Below are 16,088 nucleotides of genomic sequence, written 5' to 3'. Positions count from 1 at the left end.
GAGAGGAGAGAGGGAGAGAGATACTGGCAGAGGGAGAAGCAGGCTCCATGCAGAGAGCCCGACGCGGGACTTGATCCCGGGACTCCAGGATCACACCCTGGGCTGAAGGCGGTGCTAAACCACTGAGCCACCTGGGCTGCCCATGGGACACCTTATTTAATATATATTATTGATTCATTTGTATTGAACTCATAGCTCCCAGCACTGTAACTCACGCCTGTACGAAGCTGATCTGACACACATTTTTTTCCGTAAGGCAAATCACAACTTCTTCATGCTTCAGAACACTAGACAGCACTTCAACATTATACTTGGGGGCCTATTTAAACATGAAATCACCAACAAAAAGCAAAATTTGAAAGACGTAGCCCTAAATAGATTATGAAAAGAACACTTGTTTATAGTATAAGCTGAAACTAGGCAGAGCGTCATCTCCTTTGACCTCAGCTGGGAGCATGTACCTCAGGTGACTTGAACTTTTCACTGCTCTGCACTTAGTTGTGAAAGACCATGAAAGCTCCCCAAACATTGATTTGGGGGTTATAAATACATGTTAGGAAATGGGCAAATTTGAAATATGGGCTCTGCAGATAATAAGGATCCACTGTGTATATGTTACCATTTATTCATTAATTCATACGTACATACGCACATACATACCTACTAGTTTCCACACAACATGGAGTCCAATACAGGGCTTGAACTCATGACCCTAAGATTGAGACCTGAGTTGAGATCAAGAGTTGAACATTCAACTGACTGAGCCACCCAGGCACCCCACCTCTCCTTTATTTTTAAACACTACTGTGGGGCACCTAAGTGGCTCTGTTGGTAGAGCATGCAGCTCTTGATCTCATAGTTGTGAGTTTGAGCTCAATGTTAGGTATAGAGATTACTTAAAAATAAACACTACTGGGCAGTCCAGATGGCTCAGTGGTTTAGCGCCGCCTTCGGTCCAGGGCCTGATCCTAGAGACCTGGGATCGAGTCCCATGTCGGGCTCCCTGCATGGAGCCTGCTTCTCCCTCTGCCTGTGTCTCTGCCTCTCTCTCGCTCTCTCTTTCTCTGTCTCTCATGAATAAATAAAATCTTAAAAAAAAAAAAAAAACGAAATTGTACAGCACTTTGCCCTTTTCTCTTAAAAATATATCTGAAGTTTCTGCTGTTATAATTTATGGGACTCTTTATGGCTGCATAGTGCCATGTTTATTTAACTAGCCTCCCCTGATGGATATGTAGGTGTCAGTCTTCTCTTTTAATCAGTACTGCTATGAATAACCTATGTAGGGCACATCTGTAAGTATAGCTGGAGGATAAACTGTTAGGTAAATTCTTTCTGGTAAAAGGGCCTGTGCTTGGAGATGTGGGGAAATATTCCATATTTCTTTTGGTATGGAAATTGTTCTCATTTACATTCCAGTCTCAGAGGTAGCATAGCCCTCCCTTTACCTCCCTGCCAACGTAGTATATTCTCAAACTGTTTTTGCCAATCTGATAAACAACAAGATGTACCTTGATTGGTTTTGTTTGCATTTCTGTTGTGTGGAGTTGAGCATCTTTCATTTGTATTCCCTTTTCTGTGAACCAGGCACTGTCTGCTCATGCAAGACGGCTTTTAAAACGGGTTTGTAAGCACAGAAATATTTGTTTCCCAACTGGGGAGTGTAACCTATTGGGTCAGAGCATGAGCCTTAGAATAGGAGACCCCAAACTCCGAATCCCTCTTCTGCCCCTTCCTGGCTTGGTGGCTGTACACTAACTCTCTGCCTTTCTGAGCCTTAGTGTCCTCATTTATAAAAAGAGGGTGATAAGGCTCTGCCTCATCCTGTTGCTCTGTAAGTTAAATGGGATGCTTTGTGTAATGTCCTTGTCGTGCACCCAGCCCATGATAAGCACTCATGAATGGTAGTATTGGTGTTGATCAGAATTGATTTAAAAGTAAACTGGTCCGGCAACAAAGGAGACCTACTGGTTCCTGTAGCTAATAAGATCCAGGAGTGTGTTCTCTTCAAGCATGCTTAGGTGAGGGTGCCCAGATGGTGACATCAGAGTTGTGTCTGTCTCCCTCAGGCGGCTTCTCCTTTAGGAAGGCTCCCAGGAGTATGGCCTATGTGGGGTCAGTGGTTCCAGGCTGTGTCCTTACTGTACAGCAAGTGCCCTAATCCCTTGGTAGTTCCAGCAGCAGTCCAGGCCTGTTTGCATTACCCTGAGCTAATTGCCATGATTCCAGTTGGCCAGGTCTGTCAGATTCCTATTCCAGGTTCCATAGATTGAAACAGAGGAGGGTGATTCTCTGAAGAAAAGACAGCATTTCTGTTACCAGAAGACAGACTAGGTGCTAGGTGGGCAAAAACAACAGATGTCCATCACAAAATAATAGTAGTAACTCCTACCATCACCCGGTCCCACTGTCATGTGCCAAGTCCCAGGTCAGCCTGCCTCAGGCCGCTTTTACTTTCACCACCTACTAGCCGCCTTAACTTGCTTGTCTCTGAGAGAAGCAGAGCCTGGCTTGGGATCCCTTCTGCCCTGCAATCAAGTCCTGTCTGGGATTACTGCAGAAGGTATCCTCTGGGGGGTGTTTCTGTCCATATATTAAAGTAAATCTTGTGGCCACTTCTGCCTTCTTAAAGCCTGCTGAAGAGCCCAAGCTTAGAAAATTTGGACAAGGGAAAGCTTGAGCAGGAACTTGGCTTGAGGAAACAATCTAATCTATGTTCCTCCCCTGTTGAGTGGCCTGGAGCAAGTTAAACTTGCCAAGCCTGTTTCTTTGTCTCCAGTGCAGGGTTCCTGCAAAGCTTATTGGATGATGTGTATAAACTGGCCACTCCAGTACTCTGCACACTGTAGCTGGGTGGTGCTGGTGGTGGTGGTTTTAATTAAGTGGCCAGCTCCCTTTGCCTCCTGGGTTCACAATACCATTCAAAGCTTTTATAAGAATACTTGTTTAGTGCTTAACAGTTTGGGAATTAAGTAACTAACTTACCTACTTATTTATTTATTTGGCCCAGCGTGGAGCCAAACACAGGGCTTGAATTTAGGACCCTGAGATCAAGACCTGAGTGGAGATCAAGAGTTGTATGCTGAACTGACTGAGCCACCCAGGCACCCCAGGGAACTTATTTTAGATTGTCTCTTTAAGACTCCTTGCTCTGAGCTCTTAGGCCTCTCCAGCCATGGACAGGGAGCTCAGAAAGTCTTGGCTGAGGTGGTATGTCAGTCCAGTCTGCCTCTTGCCCCTGTTTGGATAGTAGCTGAAGCAGAGATATCATTGCAGATAGGTTGCCCTAAATATGCAGGCTAACATGCGGGGGTGTCAGTGTGTTGGTGAGAGGTGGGAGGAATTGCGCTAGTGGCCAGAGTTCCTAGGCATGTAGCACACCTGACAGTGATGAATGATGCCAAGCAGCCAGCTGACCTAGGTTGAGGAGAACTTGGTAAAGAATTCCCATGTGCTGGCTGCAGTGATATTGATGATCATTGTGACAGCTGTTGTATATTGAGCAGAATAGACGATAAGTTCTTTACATTTCTTTTTTTTTTTTTTTTTTTTTTTTACATTTCTTGTTTTATGGACTCTTCCATTAATCCTGTGAGGTATTTATATAGACATTATTTTTTTTTTAATTTTATTTATTTATGATAGGCACACAGTGAGAGAGAGAGAGAGAGGCAGAGACACAGGCAGATGGAGAAGCAGGCTCCATGCACCGGGAGCCTGACGTGGGATTCGATCCTGGGTCTCCAGGATCGCGCCCTGGGCCAAAGGCAGGCGCTAAACCGCTGCGCCACCCAGGGATCCCTATATAGACATTATAAATGAAATGGAATCAGAGAAGTTGTATGACTTTGTCATAAACTGAGGTGTGATGTAACTCTAGCTTCAAAATCAGCTGTCATATGGGGATCCCTGGGTGGCTCAGCAGTTTGGTGCTTGCCTTTGGCCCAGGGCGCGATCCTGGAGTCCCGGGATTGAGTCCTGCGTCAGGCTCCTGGCATGGAGCTTGCTTCTCCCTCTGCCTGTGTCTCTGCCTCTCTCCTCTCTCTATGTCTATCATGAATAAATAAATAAAATCTTAAAAAAAAAATCAGCTGTCATAAATTATGATTTTCAGAGTTCATGAGAATCCCCTGAAGCAGGCACCCATCTCCCCACCAAATGAGGATAAATGGCTTCCCCTGGACTACCTGGCCAGGGGCTGTACCCAAGTCCTAGAAGCCTGTTCCTGGGCTACCTCCTACCTTGGCAGCCCACTGCTCCTCTACTGTTGGCCCATGTGTAACCAAATCATAAGGACTCTGGATCACTTGATTCCAGACATGGACCATTTCTTAAGTGCTTGCTATGCACTGGACATTCAGTAGAGCAATAACCAGAGATACAACCAGATATACAGTCATCATCTCTGCTGTCAAAGGGCTGTCTCCACAGGACAGCCTGATGGCTGGAAAGCATTTCTAATACTGTGGGGCAGTGCTGATGAGGGGGTGCAGAAGTGTGGGGGTGCTGGGGGCAGCATGAGCCCTAAGGGATGAGAAGATGTTGGCCAGGCGAGGGCAGCAGGGGGCATGATCTGGTGAAGGCAGCAGCAGGGTGAGATACGGGGGCTGAGAGAGGGCTGGGCAGGAATGGTTCCTACCTTCTGGTAGAAGCCCAGCTCCTTGATGACAGGCTGCCTCTCTGGGCCCTGCTGGCCCAGTCCCTGGGGCCTCGCTGGCATCATCTCTGCTGTTGACATATGGTCCCTTTAAGAAGCACACCAGCTACATATGTTGCCTTTTTAAGCTGCGAACTCCTTAAGGCACCATGAGGCTGGGAGCCCTGACAGGTTTCTAGGACCCTAGTGTTGGGCTGCCAAATAGGGCTATCTCCTTCCTGAGTGGTAATGCCAAGGTCTAGGCTACTTAGCATGACCAGCTCCCGGGCCTTAGTCTGCATTCTGTGACCTACTCCAAACCTGGGAAAGCTCTCCTCAGCTTCCAAGGCCTTTGAACAACAGCCTTTCCCCTTTCTGAGGCCCTCATTTTGTTTTCTTCTATCCTCAAATGAAGCCCTTGCTTATTCTTACTTGTCACCTCTCTGTCTTCCCACAGGTCCAGCTGCAGCTACTGACGGCCATCGTGAAACTTTTCCTGAAGAAGCCGACAGAGACCCAGGAACTGGTACAGCAGGTTCTCAGCTTGGCTACTCAGGTCAGTGCCCCCCGCCTCTCTGCTGTGGCCTGAGACCAGCAGGTCTCACTCCACAGGGGGTGCTTGGGTCCAAGGAGCCTGCCAGACCTTCCTGCCAAGGTCCTGTTCCTAAGACTGGCACCACTGGGGGGTTGGCCCTAGAGTAATCCAGCATCCCTGCTCAGGAAGCTCAGTCACAGATAAATCACGATGGAGTGGGTCAGGTGGTGAAGTTGAGATAGACTGTAAACAGAAGAGGAGAGGGAGGTCTGGGAGAACCAGAGGGTTTGTATGACAGGGAAGACAGATTTTGGAGAGGAGTGAGGAGTGGGGACAGGAGCAGGACTGGCCTATTTAATACTGGGCTAGAGTGGGAAATCAAGGGGCCAGGCCATGTTTAGGGACAGGTAATGTGGGACTGCTCAGGATCACTGCTGTTGGCCAGCACTATGACCATGCCTCGGTCATGGGGCTTGGGGAGGGGCTCCTTCCTTCTCTCCAGCTGGTTGCTCTGTTCCAAGTTTAATAGGCTTCTCATCACCTCTTCTACTGCTTAAGGACTCTGATAACCCAGACTTGCGGGACCGTGGCTACATCTACTGGCGTCTGCTCTCCACGGACCCAGTGGCTGCCAAGGAGGTGGTATTGGCTGAAAAGCCACTCATCTCTGAAGAGACAGACCTCATTGAGCCCACACTGCTGGATGAGCTCATCTGCTACATTGGCACCCTGGCTTCCGTCTACCATAAGCCTCCCAGCGCCTTTGTGGAGGGGGGCCGGGGCGTTGTGCACAAGAGCCTGCCACCTCGCACTGCCTCGTGAGTGAAGTGGGCCAGTCTCTAGGCTAAGCATCCCCACCTGGTTTTGCGGTTCATTAACCCAGGCACTCAGGCCTGATGCGATAACCCGTGGCAAGGCTGGAATCAAGGAAATTACCATTCTAGTGACTTTTTTTTATAATTAATCAATTTATTTATTTGATAGAAAGAGAGAAAATGTGGGGTGGGGTGGAGGGGGCGAGAGAGAGACTCTCAAGCAGATTCCTCTTGAGCTCAATCGATCCCACAACCTGAGATTAAGACTTGAGCTGAAACTAAGAGTTGAGCCACACAGGCACCCCCATTCTACTGAGCCACCCAGGTGCCCCCATTCTAATGTCTTTTTAATGAATGTTTACTACATACCAGGATGATTTCATTTGATCCTTAACAATAGCTCTAAGAGGTCTCCCCATTTAACAGACGAGGACAGTAGGACAGAGAGCTTGAGGGCCTGGTGCAGCATCCCACAACCAGCATAGCTAGTCACAGCCCCAATTCTAATTCCAGAGCCCTGTTCTTCTCACCCTCCTCTGCCACCCCCTGGTGGTTGGTTTGGCTTTGGTGCCCAGTCCTCCAGAGCAGACATTAGTCTTTAGAATGTGCTAAGTAGTGGAAATACAGAGGGCCCCTCCCTTCACTCACCCCCATGAAGCTGGATCTCTTGGAGAGCCAAAAAGATGTATCAGTCATAGGAAAGGGGAAGGGGAGGGGGCATATAGACAGCCCTTCTGGAACAGTGAGGAGACCCAGGTGCCTGTCCTGGGAGAGGATACTACAGACTGAGGACTCTGATCTCCCTGAGACAGCCCAGGGCCCACCCCACTGACCCTCTCCCTCCTGTGTCCTCACAGGAACGAGAGCACAGAAAGCCCTGAGACGGCCCCTGCCGGAGCACCCTCTGGTGAGCAGCCAGATGTCATTCCCACCCAGGGCGACCTACTGGGTGACCTCCTCAACCTGGACCTCGGCCCCCCGGTGAGCGGCCCACCTCTGGCCACCTCCTCAGTGCAGATGGGAGCCGTGGACCTTCTTGGTGGAGGCCTTGACAGCCTGGTATGTCCTGGGGCCCCCTCTGGATGATCTTGATAATGACCTTCAGAGGAGCAATCATTGAACATCCCATCTGTGCCATTCACCAACCAAGGGCCTCAGGTACACCTATTTGTGAAGGTGACTATGTCACTCCCTACTTAGAGGGGAGAAAACTGAGGCTTCAAGAGTTCAGGTGATCTTCCTTCCAACAGCGCATAGTATGTGGCAGATACGGGACTTAGCCTCTTGCCAAGCCAAGCCACTGAGCCCCAACAGATTTGGGGCCTGTAAGGCTAGAGGAGCCAGACCAGTGTCCACTTACCCCCACATCCTGCACCAGCGTGGGGCAACATCCCAACAGGCCCAAGAGGCCCATGAGAAGTCAGGGACAGTCCCCCTCTGTAGAAAGGGTATGGTAAGACTGGACTGGGTATCTCCCTGGGACTTCTTCAGGTAGCTGGTAGAGCTGGGAGGAGAGGGTAGCAGAGCCCCTGTCACTTGGCCATGTCTGGCTCAGGTCCCCTAGGCATCACACAAGAAAGGGTAGGAAGGGTCATGCCAGAAGACGTGGGTGGTAGAGTGAAGCCCCAAAAGCAGTGTCCTTCATAGAAATAGCCTGGGCCCCCTCTTAAGCCTGGTACTGTCTTGCCTCAGACCCCTCTCAATGGAGCAACAGTGACTAATCTTTTCCCTCTTTCCCTCTCTCTCTTGTCTCTCTGTCGTCTTTCCTGGCTTTTCTCTCTGCATGTGGCTGCCTGTTCTCTTCACCCTGCCTGCTTCTGCTTGGAGATGGGGGATGAGCCTGAAGGGGTACGGTTCAACCCTTGTGCCATCAAGCCTTTGTCCCTGCTCTTCCTGAGTGCTGGCCCAGCATCCCAAGGGGTGGATGATGTCAAAGCAGTCCCTCCCTGCTGAGCTGTGGCCTTCTATCTAGTGTCCCATCCTCAGTACCCTGAGACAAAGTTGCCTTGTCACCCTGTGGATCAGCCGCACTCTCAGTTTCCAAGGGCTCTCCGTGACATCCTGGAGAGTGTGTTTCTGTCCACTTAGCCTCACAGCAGTCGTCTTGGGTACTCCTTTTATCTGTGGGCTGCAGGTTAGTTTATGAGTATCCCAAGCCCTTTCCCAGAGGTCACCCCTTAGGCTGGAGGCTTACAGGTCATGGGAAGGCACAATCTCTCTTCTCTACTCCCCTCACCCTGTCTTGTCTCTGCAACTTAGAGTTGGTATGACAGCAGCCCTGCAGCCCCCCTCCTGCCCCGTCCCATTTTCTAGAGTGCCAGGTTGCGCCTCTCATGCTGGGCCTCTGATGTCCCCATCTCTAAAGCCTGCCTCTGACCCCTTTCCCTTCCTTTCCAGATCGGGGGCCCCAACTTTGTGGCACCCCCAGCAGCAGCAGTCCCAGCCAACCTAGGAGCAACCATGGGCAGTGGCCTGAGTGACCTTTTCGACCTGACAAGTGGCGTGGGCACGCTGTCAGGGTCGTATGTGGCCCCCAAAGCAGTAAGTACCACACCTCCTTTCATGGCAGGAGCCAGAGGGACAGCAGTTAGACACTGATGTCTGGGTTCCTTAAATGACCTGTTCCGTGGAATCTGCTCAGGCCAACAAAGATGGGCTCCAGGAGCAATAGTTTGCCAACCCGATGCTGAGGGCAGCCAGGGGCCGTGGGAGCACAGGGAAGAGATGCTAGGCTGGGCCTGGGGGCCTGGAATCATCTCCCAGAGCAGAGCTCAGGCCTGTAGATCAAGTCAGAATTTGGTAAGGGGCACTTGGGTGGCTCAGTTGGTTAAGTGTCTGCCTTCAGCTCTGGTCGTGATCTCAGGGTCCTGGGATGAAACCCTGTGTTGGGCTCCCTGCTCTGCAGGGAGTCTGCTTCTCCCTCTCCCTCAGCCGCTCGCCTTCTTGTTCTCACGCTCTATATCTCTGTCAAATAAATAAAATCTTAAAAAAAAAAAAAGAATTAGGCAAAAGTGGAGAGAAGGCTCCAAGTGGAGGTAACAGCCTGTGGAAAGGCCTGGAGGCAAGGGAGAGCCCACCCCTCCCAGAGAACTGACAGAGGCCCCGTGTAAGAGCAGCAGTTCTGGGGGCTGTCCTGCCCAGTGCCCCCCCCGTCATGGATGATAGACATAGTCTAACACATCCTTTATTTCCAATTTTTTTTTTTTTAATCCAAAATCTGTTTATTGGGATAGTGTCCCACTCATCTTGATTCAGGGAGCTTTTAGTGCTGCTTCCGCCTGAAGGAGCATCCTTCTGTAAGCCTTGCTTTTCCTCCCGTGGGCTGGCAGAGGACGGTAGAACAGCCGACACACAGAACTACCGTCTGTGCATGGCTGAAGACGGTGGTGATTTTGTAGCATCCCGGGCACTTCACGTCCATGAAGTAGGAGTTGGGGCTCTGCACCAGGCGCTTCTTCTTGTGCTTCCTCTTCTCCTCTTCCAGGGACGGGTGCGGGAGATCCTTTGCAAGGGGCATGTTCTCGTGGGGAGGTCGTCACCGCCGGAAAGGACCTTTATTTCCAATTCTTGAAGGAGATTTGTGGACTTTGCAGCCTACCTATACTTATCACTTCAGAATCAGAAAGATACTATCACTTCATGAAAGAGGAATATACTTCTATATTTCCACTGTAAAGGCTTGGGTATACCCACCCTGAAAGATCTGGTGTCGTCAGGTGTATGCACATTAGAGTCCACACGATGGCCACACATAGTGTTCGTAGCTCGAGTGCTATAAACTATAGCTATAAACGATGTGGCTGGTGGTGCCCTTAGTTCCTGAAATGGTGACTGACTCCCAGTGAAGTTCCAATAAAACAAAACAGAGAATAAGCTTTTTTTTTTTTTTTTAGTTTCCCCATAGTTGGGTTCCCACCAATTTCAGGATATATTGAAACCATGCAAGACATACTCAAAGGGATGCAGGACAATGGCTCAGTGATGGGACTGTTGTCCTCCCAGCAACATGTCCAGCATCCCTGACCCTGGCCCATTAAGTGTCATGCCTCCTTGCCATTGTGCCACCTGAAGATGCCCATATATGCCATCCAGATCCAGATCCCACTGTGCTACCTAGAGCTAGTACTCACCATGACTCCCACCTAGACTATAGATTAAGGAGGGAAGAAGCTGGCAAAATAAGCATCGCCAGGCTGTGAGGGTTTCCCCCAGTCCTGGTGCAATGAAACCATTAAAAGGGTTTAAGCAGGGGATCCCTTGGTGGCTCAGTGGTTTATTTAGCACCTGCCTTCGGCCCTGGGTATGATCCAGGAATCCCGGGATCTCGAGTCCCACTTCAGGCTCCCTGCATGGAGCCTGCTTCTCCCCTGCCTGTGTCTCTGCCTCTCTCTCTCTCTCTCTCTCTCCCCCGCTTTCCCTCTCTCCTCTCTCTCTCTGTGTTTCTCATGAATAAATAAATAAAATATTTTTAAAAAGGGAGTGGGGGGTATCCCTGGGTGGCTCAGTGGTTTGGCGTCTGCCTTTGGCCCAGGGCACGATCCTAGAGTACAGGATCGAGTCCCGTGTCTGGCTCCCAGCATGGAGCCTGCTTCTCCCTCTGCCTGTCTCTCTCTCTCTCTCTCTCTCTCTCTCATAAGTAAATAAATAAATCTTTAAAAAAAAAAAAAAGGGTTTTAAGCAGAAGTGAAACATTTATACTGAAGAGAGATTGCTTTGCCTACACTGTGGAGGCAGATTGGAAGGGGTAGGATAGAAGTGACGTACCCAGTGAGGAGGCCAATAGGAATTGATGTGTGCTGATGGCGCCTGGACAAGAAGGGCGCCTTTGAGGCTGGAGGCAGTAGACTGCACTGGGAGGTGGGCCTGGCAGGGTGTGGGGGCTGGCAAGGAGGGATGGATGCTGGCTCAGGCAGTGGAATGGAGGTGCCATTTGCCAAAATGGCAAGGAAAGAAAGGAGAGCTGAGTTTAGGAGTCAAGAACATGGGGGCCTGGCGCTAAGAAGAGTGTGGTGTGGGCCACACCCTCAGCATCGAGGAAGCTGCCAGAGGGGATGGACCTGGCCTGATCTCCCCACCACACTCAGGTCAGACACGATGTCTGCCACTTAGTTCTCAGTGAGAGCCTCTCTCTCTCTCTCTCTTCCAAGGCTCCCTCCCCAGAGCAGAATAGAGCTGGGCTTTAGGGGCAAGGTGATATCTCTCTTGTGACTGGGGAGTTGTGAGCCAGCACCTGCCCTGCCCTGGCCTCACTGGGTATGCCAGCTGTACCTGCAGCAGTGGTGACCAGAGCCCCCAGGTATGATCAGGGCCCATGGCAGATAGCAAGTCTAGTGCTAGCAGCTGCACACTTCCATGCTGTGGACTGCACAGCCCCCACCCCACTAAATCCTGCCAGAAGCCTGACGGGGTTATTACTCTTGTTCTGAGGTTGAGAAATCTGAGTGCTTTTGCCTAAGGTCACCTAGCAGGTAAGTGACAGAGTGTGAAACTGAATGCAGAGTGGCACCAAAGCCCCCATTCCTGATCCCTACATGATCATGCCCCACAGTGTTTGAGAACATCCTATGTGCCTGAGCGTCATTGATTGTCAGAATCACTAATTACTACCCAGATGGGCTACCTCAATGCATGAGGCCGATGGATACATGTTAAAAGCCCAGTGTAACAGGCATAAGGCGGGACCAAATGACAAGAACAGCAAAGACTCCTGCAGTCCTGTGCATGCCAGGCCTTGCCAGGATGCAGAGCTGCCAGGAATATAAAGTCCGGAACTGGCCCCAGGGGAGCTGGCCCTCTGCTTGTGTGTTCATTTTAATGGATATTATTACTGCTTTTTCTTAGTGGAGGGCCAGATGGGCGTACCAACAGTGAATGCGAGAAATGAGAGGATAGAGGATCACCTGGTCAGAGGAATTTAGGGCAATCTGCTTAGAAGAGGAGTCCTTACAATACCATTTCCCCATTATCTTAGACACAGGAATTTCTGGAGTGGAGGTGCATTCTTCCTTCAGAAGCAGTAGGGATGTCATCTATGTTTTCCTAACAGTACTGTGACTACCTAGAATGGTTTGTCCCATGTTCATTCTCCCCACCACACTGGTGGGGGTAAATACGTTCTCCAACCTTCTTGGCCAAGGGAATGAGGTTTTCTTGGCATAAGAACTTGGGAGTTCCTCAAGCATTTGGACCAGTGGGTGGTGATGTTTCTTTGGGTTTTTCAGTAAATGTTGAGGGTTAGTTCTGTGGTAGGACCTATGCTAGACTCCTGAAGCCACGGTGACCAAGAGAAATGAGGTCCCCACTGTCAGCAGTCAGTCCCAGTGACAGAGGCAGTTCTGCAAGAACTGTGAGAAGTAGCCCGCTGGAGGGGCCAGGGGCCAAGCAGCTGTGCTGGGAGTGGGGGTCCTCATAGCTCTCTGTTTGCCTGTCTCAGCTGAAGCTGAAGCCCTGTGATTCCACCCTCACACCTTTGTCCCAGGAAAACAAAGGATGATCAGGCTAGTGAGTACCATGTGGGTGGACCTACGGAAGCACTTTTCAGAGGACAGTGCAGGGTTGGGGAGGAGGAGCAGGTTCAGTCGAGCCTGACAGAGGGGGCAGCCAGGACATGGAGGCTCTGGGCAGTTAAAGTGTCACAGCATTGGAGGAGTTAAGTTTTATTTAAGTAATCTCTATGCCCCACATGGAGCTCAAACTCATGATACTGAGCTCAAGAGTCAGGTGCCCCCACATTTGCATTTTAGAAGACCTGAGGGCAGCCCTAGTGGCACAGCAGTTTAGCGCCCCCTGCAGCCCAAGGTGTGATCCTGGAGACCCAAGATCAAGTCCCACATCAGGCTCCCTGCATGGAGCCTGCTTCTCCCTCTGCCTGTGTCTCTGCCTCTCTCTCTCTGTGTCTCTATGAATAAATAAAAAAATAATAATAAAAAAAAAGATGACCTTAGCTGCTGTGGAGAGCAGGTATTGGGGTACCCCAAGGGCTTCTGTCTTACCTGGTGGACTCTGACGGTGGCTCAGATGCAGGTGCTGCCTGCTGAGGGAAGTAGAGGCCCTGGTGGCAGATGGAGGAGGTAATGGTGACAGGACCCAATCTGCATGACTGTGGTATGGGGCTTGGGGTTGGCTGAGAGTGGGGACCCAGACGACACTGAAGTTCCTGGTGTCAGCACCTTGAGAGACTAAGACGTTCACCAACACAGGGCCCCTTGGGGAAACTCTCGAGGAGGCCTGGACCTTTTGACATTGGAGGGGGCCTGTGAGGGATCTGAGAGAACAAAGACTTGAAAGGCATTTACATGGCCATGGATGATGCCTGCTGATGTCCTTCACGGTTGGGGCTTTAATTCAAGATATTTCAGTCTGCCAACATGCCTCTCTTGTGACTGGCTTAGAGCAAGCTCCAAGCCAAGGATGTAAAGAAAAAAAAAGCAAAATAAATAATAAATAAGTAAAGAAGCAGAGCCCTTCCTTCAAAGAGCTGACTGGGTACAGGGGATACAGATACACAGGCTCACATTTATCTGCTAAATTGTCATGGTAGTATGGATGCAAGGAAGGAATCTAGGTGTGGGCTTCCCAGAGGAGGCGGCTCTTGAGCTGAGGCTCCCATGACAGCCAAGCAGCAGAGGGCCTGCCAGGCAAGAGGTCCTCTTAGGTACTGTCCTTGGACAGCCCAGTTTCCATGATTAAAAGGCCAGCCCTGCCTTCTGTGAGGAAGGACAGACTGTGACAGCCAGGAAGGCCTCAGGCTCTGGCTGAGGCCCCAGATGCCATTGGGCTCTTGACTCTACTTGACTCCTCTAGAGGCTGGCAGGGTCCACATGTCTCATCTCCTTTCTCAGTACTACTTACTGAGTGTTACTTCTTGGACCTTTAAAGATTCAGGTCAACCCTTGGGCATACCAAGCCCCTCTCTACCCCAGGCTGCTCTGATACAGAGCCACACTGTGGTGGTGGCCTTGGATGGGCCATGCAGGATTGTTCCTCTCATCCCAAGATCCACATGGTCGTCTCCTAATGGTAAAGGCAGGTGTGGGCCTCAATCTGGGAGGGCCCTGATGAAGAGTGGGGGAGAGAGGGATGGTGAAGGAGAAGCGGGGAATGGTGCTCAGGTGGGCTGCTGTTGACTTTTAGGGAAGTGGTAAACACGAGCCTCCCCTCCACTGTCTTCCCTGTAGGTATGGCTCCCGGCTATGAAGGCCAAGGGGTTGGAGATTTCAGGTACCTTCACCCGCCAGGTGGGCTCCATTTCCATGGATCTGCAGCTGACCAACAAGGCCCTCCAGGTCATGACCGACTTTGCCATCCAGTTTAACCGCAACAGGTGAGCTCCCAAGGCCAGTGTGATGAGAGCCCTTGCTGGTGACTGCAGGCAGGAGCCAAGAGCTCTGAGGGGTCTGGTGCCTCTTTTCTGGGGAAGGTGGATATTCCTCACAGCTGCATCTCAGACCAAAACTGTCTAAAGCAATGATTTTTTTTTTTTCCCTTCCTCATGACCTCTTTATGTAGACTCTAAAGTATTTGGCAGAGGGTTAGGGTATGTCTCCTTATTTTTGCCTTCCTCCACTGCTCAAAGAGTGTTTGCTGATAAAAACCCCCAGCTCCAGACTAGGAGCCTGCCTTTGGCAAACACCCCACACAATAGGAGGGAGCCTCCTCTCCAGGCCTAAGTTGCTGCCACCTCAGGGCCCAGCTCTAAGAAGGCTGACTGGGAATGGCCCTGCCTGCCCACCAACCCCTTGTGGTGTTTGGTGGTTAAACCCTGATAGGTTTAACCTATCAGACGGGTCCTCTGGGAGTGGTGGCTGCTCTGGGCTCTTCACCCCTCTGGGTCCCCAGCACTGGCAGTCCTGGGGAAGGTTTCCTCCCTGGCACCAGCAGGGTCTGCACGGGCCAGGCCAGCTAGGCCAGGGCTCTCTGGGGAGCCAAGCAGCCTCTCCTGATGATTCTTCTTCCTGAGTGGCTCTAGTGATGAGCAAACTGAGCCTCTAAGAAGTTGACTGAAGGGGCTGCTTCCTCAGGGAGAGCCACAGGCCAGTGGGTCCTGATCCTCCGTCAGCTCTGCTACTTATCCTTAGATGGCCCTAGAGGCCATAGAAGCACTCCAGGTTCCAAGGGGAAGTCCCAATGATTGCTCATAATAGACTTAGAGGGTGCTGACAACTCCCTGGGTGGCAGGCCCTGTGCTGAGGATTTTAAAAGTATTATCTTTCTTTGAGCTACTTGACAGCCCAATGAGGTCAATACCATTGTCCCCCTTTCTTTTTTTTTAAAGATTTTATTTAAAAAAATTTTTTAAATAAAGATTTTATTTATTTATTCATGGGAGACACAGAGAAAGAGAGGCAGAGACATAGGCAGAGAGAGAAGCAGGGTCCACGCAGAGCCCGACATGGGACTCGATCCCAGGACTCCAGGATCACACCCTGGGCCAAAGGCAGGCGCTCAACCACTGACCCACCCAGGCATTCCCCGTTGTTCCCCTTTCAGTAGATAATGACACCTGGGTTCAGAGAGGACTAGTGCTTTTGCCCTAGTGGGCAGGCAGGAGGCAGTGGGGGAGTTCCAGGAAAGCCTGAAGAGCCAGGCTAGCACAGAGGCCTACGGTTCCCCACATCATCTCCCACCATGTCCCACACAGGCCTGATTGCCATCGTGGGCAGAATGCAGGCAAAGTGAAGCAGCTCAAGCTCAAGATCTCAGCAGTGCTACTCATCCCATAGGGTCTGAGCACAGGCCTGCCCCTCCCTGAGTTTTCATGACTTGGAATATGAGAGAATATATATCTCTCACTGTTTTTATGAGGGTAGGAGTTGGTATAATATCAAATGGCCAGCCTAGGCACAGTGAGCTGTCGGTTCATGGTCCTGTATCTGACACTCATGGGGATCCTCCCCTCCTGATTTACCCACATGTTGCTTTACCGAGAAGTAGGGCTTTCCTGAATCTCTCTTTGGCCAGTTCTAGCCCAGAAAGTAAAGCCTGGTTTCTTGCCTGGGATAGTCACATCCCTCCTGAAAGATGCGAATTGGTAGCAGAAACTTGGACAGTCTTCAGTTAGAAGCAGCTTATAAAATTGAACACCAATGAAAAATAAATTTAT

General features: G+C 50.6%; 2 protein-coding genes and 1 non-coding gene across 9 annotated transcripts in view; 2 read left to right on the top strand and 1 right to left on the bottom strand.

Annotated features, from left to right (window-relative positions):
- The window catches only part of AP1B1 (adaptor related protein complex 1 subunit beta 1), an 82,563-nt gene that overhangs the window by 61,895 nt on the left and 4,580 nt on the right, over positions 1–16,088 (top strand). For 5 of the 7 annotated variants that reach the window (XM_049102065.1, XM_049102068.1, XM_025474469.3 and 2 more), the window contains 6 exons: positions 5,094–5,192; positions 5,730–5,989; positions 6,844–7,045; positions 7,814–7,834; positions 8,384–8,527; positions 14,164–14,309. In XM_049102065.1, coding sequence (XP_048958022.1) covers positions 5,094–5,192; positions 5,730–5,989; positions 6,844–7,045; positions 7,814–7,834; positions 8,384–8,527; positions 14,164–14,309 — 872 coding nt within the window. The remainder of the gene's footprint in view (positions 1–5,093; positions 5,193–5,729; positions 5,990–6,843; positions 7,046–7,813; positions 7,835–8,383; positions 8,528–14,163; positions 14,310–16,088) is intronic. The other 2 variants (XM_025474471.3, XM_049102066.1) reach the window with 1 other exon arrangement.
- Positions 9,181–10,648, bottom strand: LOC112676786 (40S ribosomal protein S27-like). The gene has a single exon (XM_049102069.1). The coding sequence runs from the start codon at positions 9,501–9,503 to the stop codon at positions 9,249–9,251; it is 255 nt and encodes an 84-aa protein (XP_048958026.1). The 5' UTR covers positions 9,504–10,648; the 3' UTR covers positions 9,181–9,248.
- On the top strand, positions 14,908–15,004 carry LOC112677067 (small nucleolar RNA SNORD125). The gene has a single exon (XR_003146835.1). It is a non-coding gene; the product is annotated as a small nucleolar RNA SNORD125 (small nucleolar RNA).

Source organism: Canis lupus, chromosome 26 (genome assembly GCF_003254725.2).
Source record: "Canis lupus dingo isolate Sandy chromosome 26, ASM325472v2, whole genome shotgun sequence".
In the NCBI taxonomy this organism is placed as follows: Eukaryota; Metazoa; Chordata; class Mammalia; order Carnivora; family Canidae; genus Canis; species Canis lupus.
This window is presented reverse-complemented; position numbering and strand designations above follow the sequence as displayed.

What these genes read in the sequence shown, in the direction of transcription:
- LOC112676786 (XM_049102069.1), bottom strand. Translation starts at nt 9,503, where the DNA reads ATGCCCCTTGCAAAGGATCTCCCGCACCCGTCCCTGGAAGAGGAGAAG.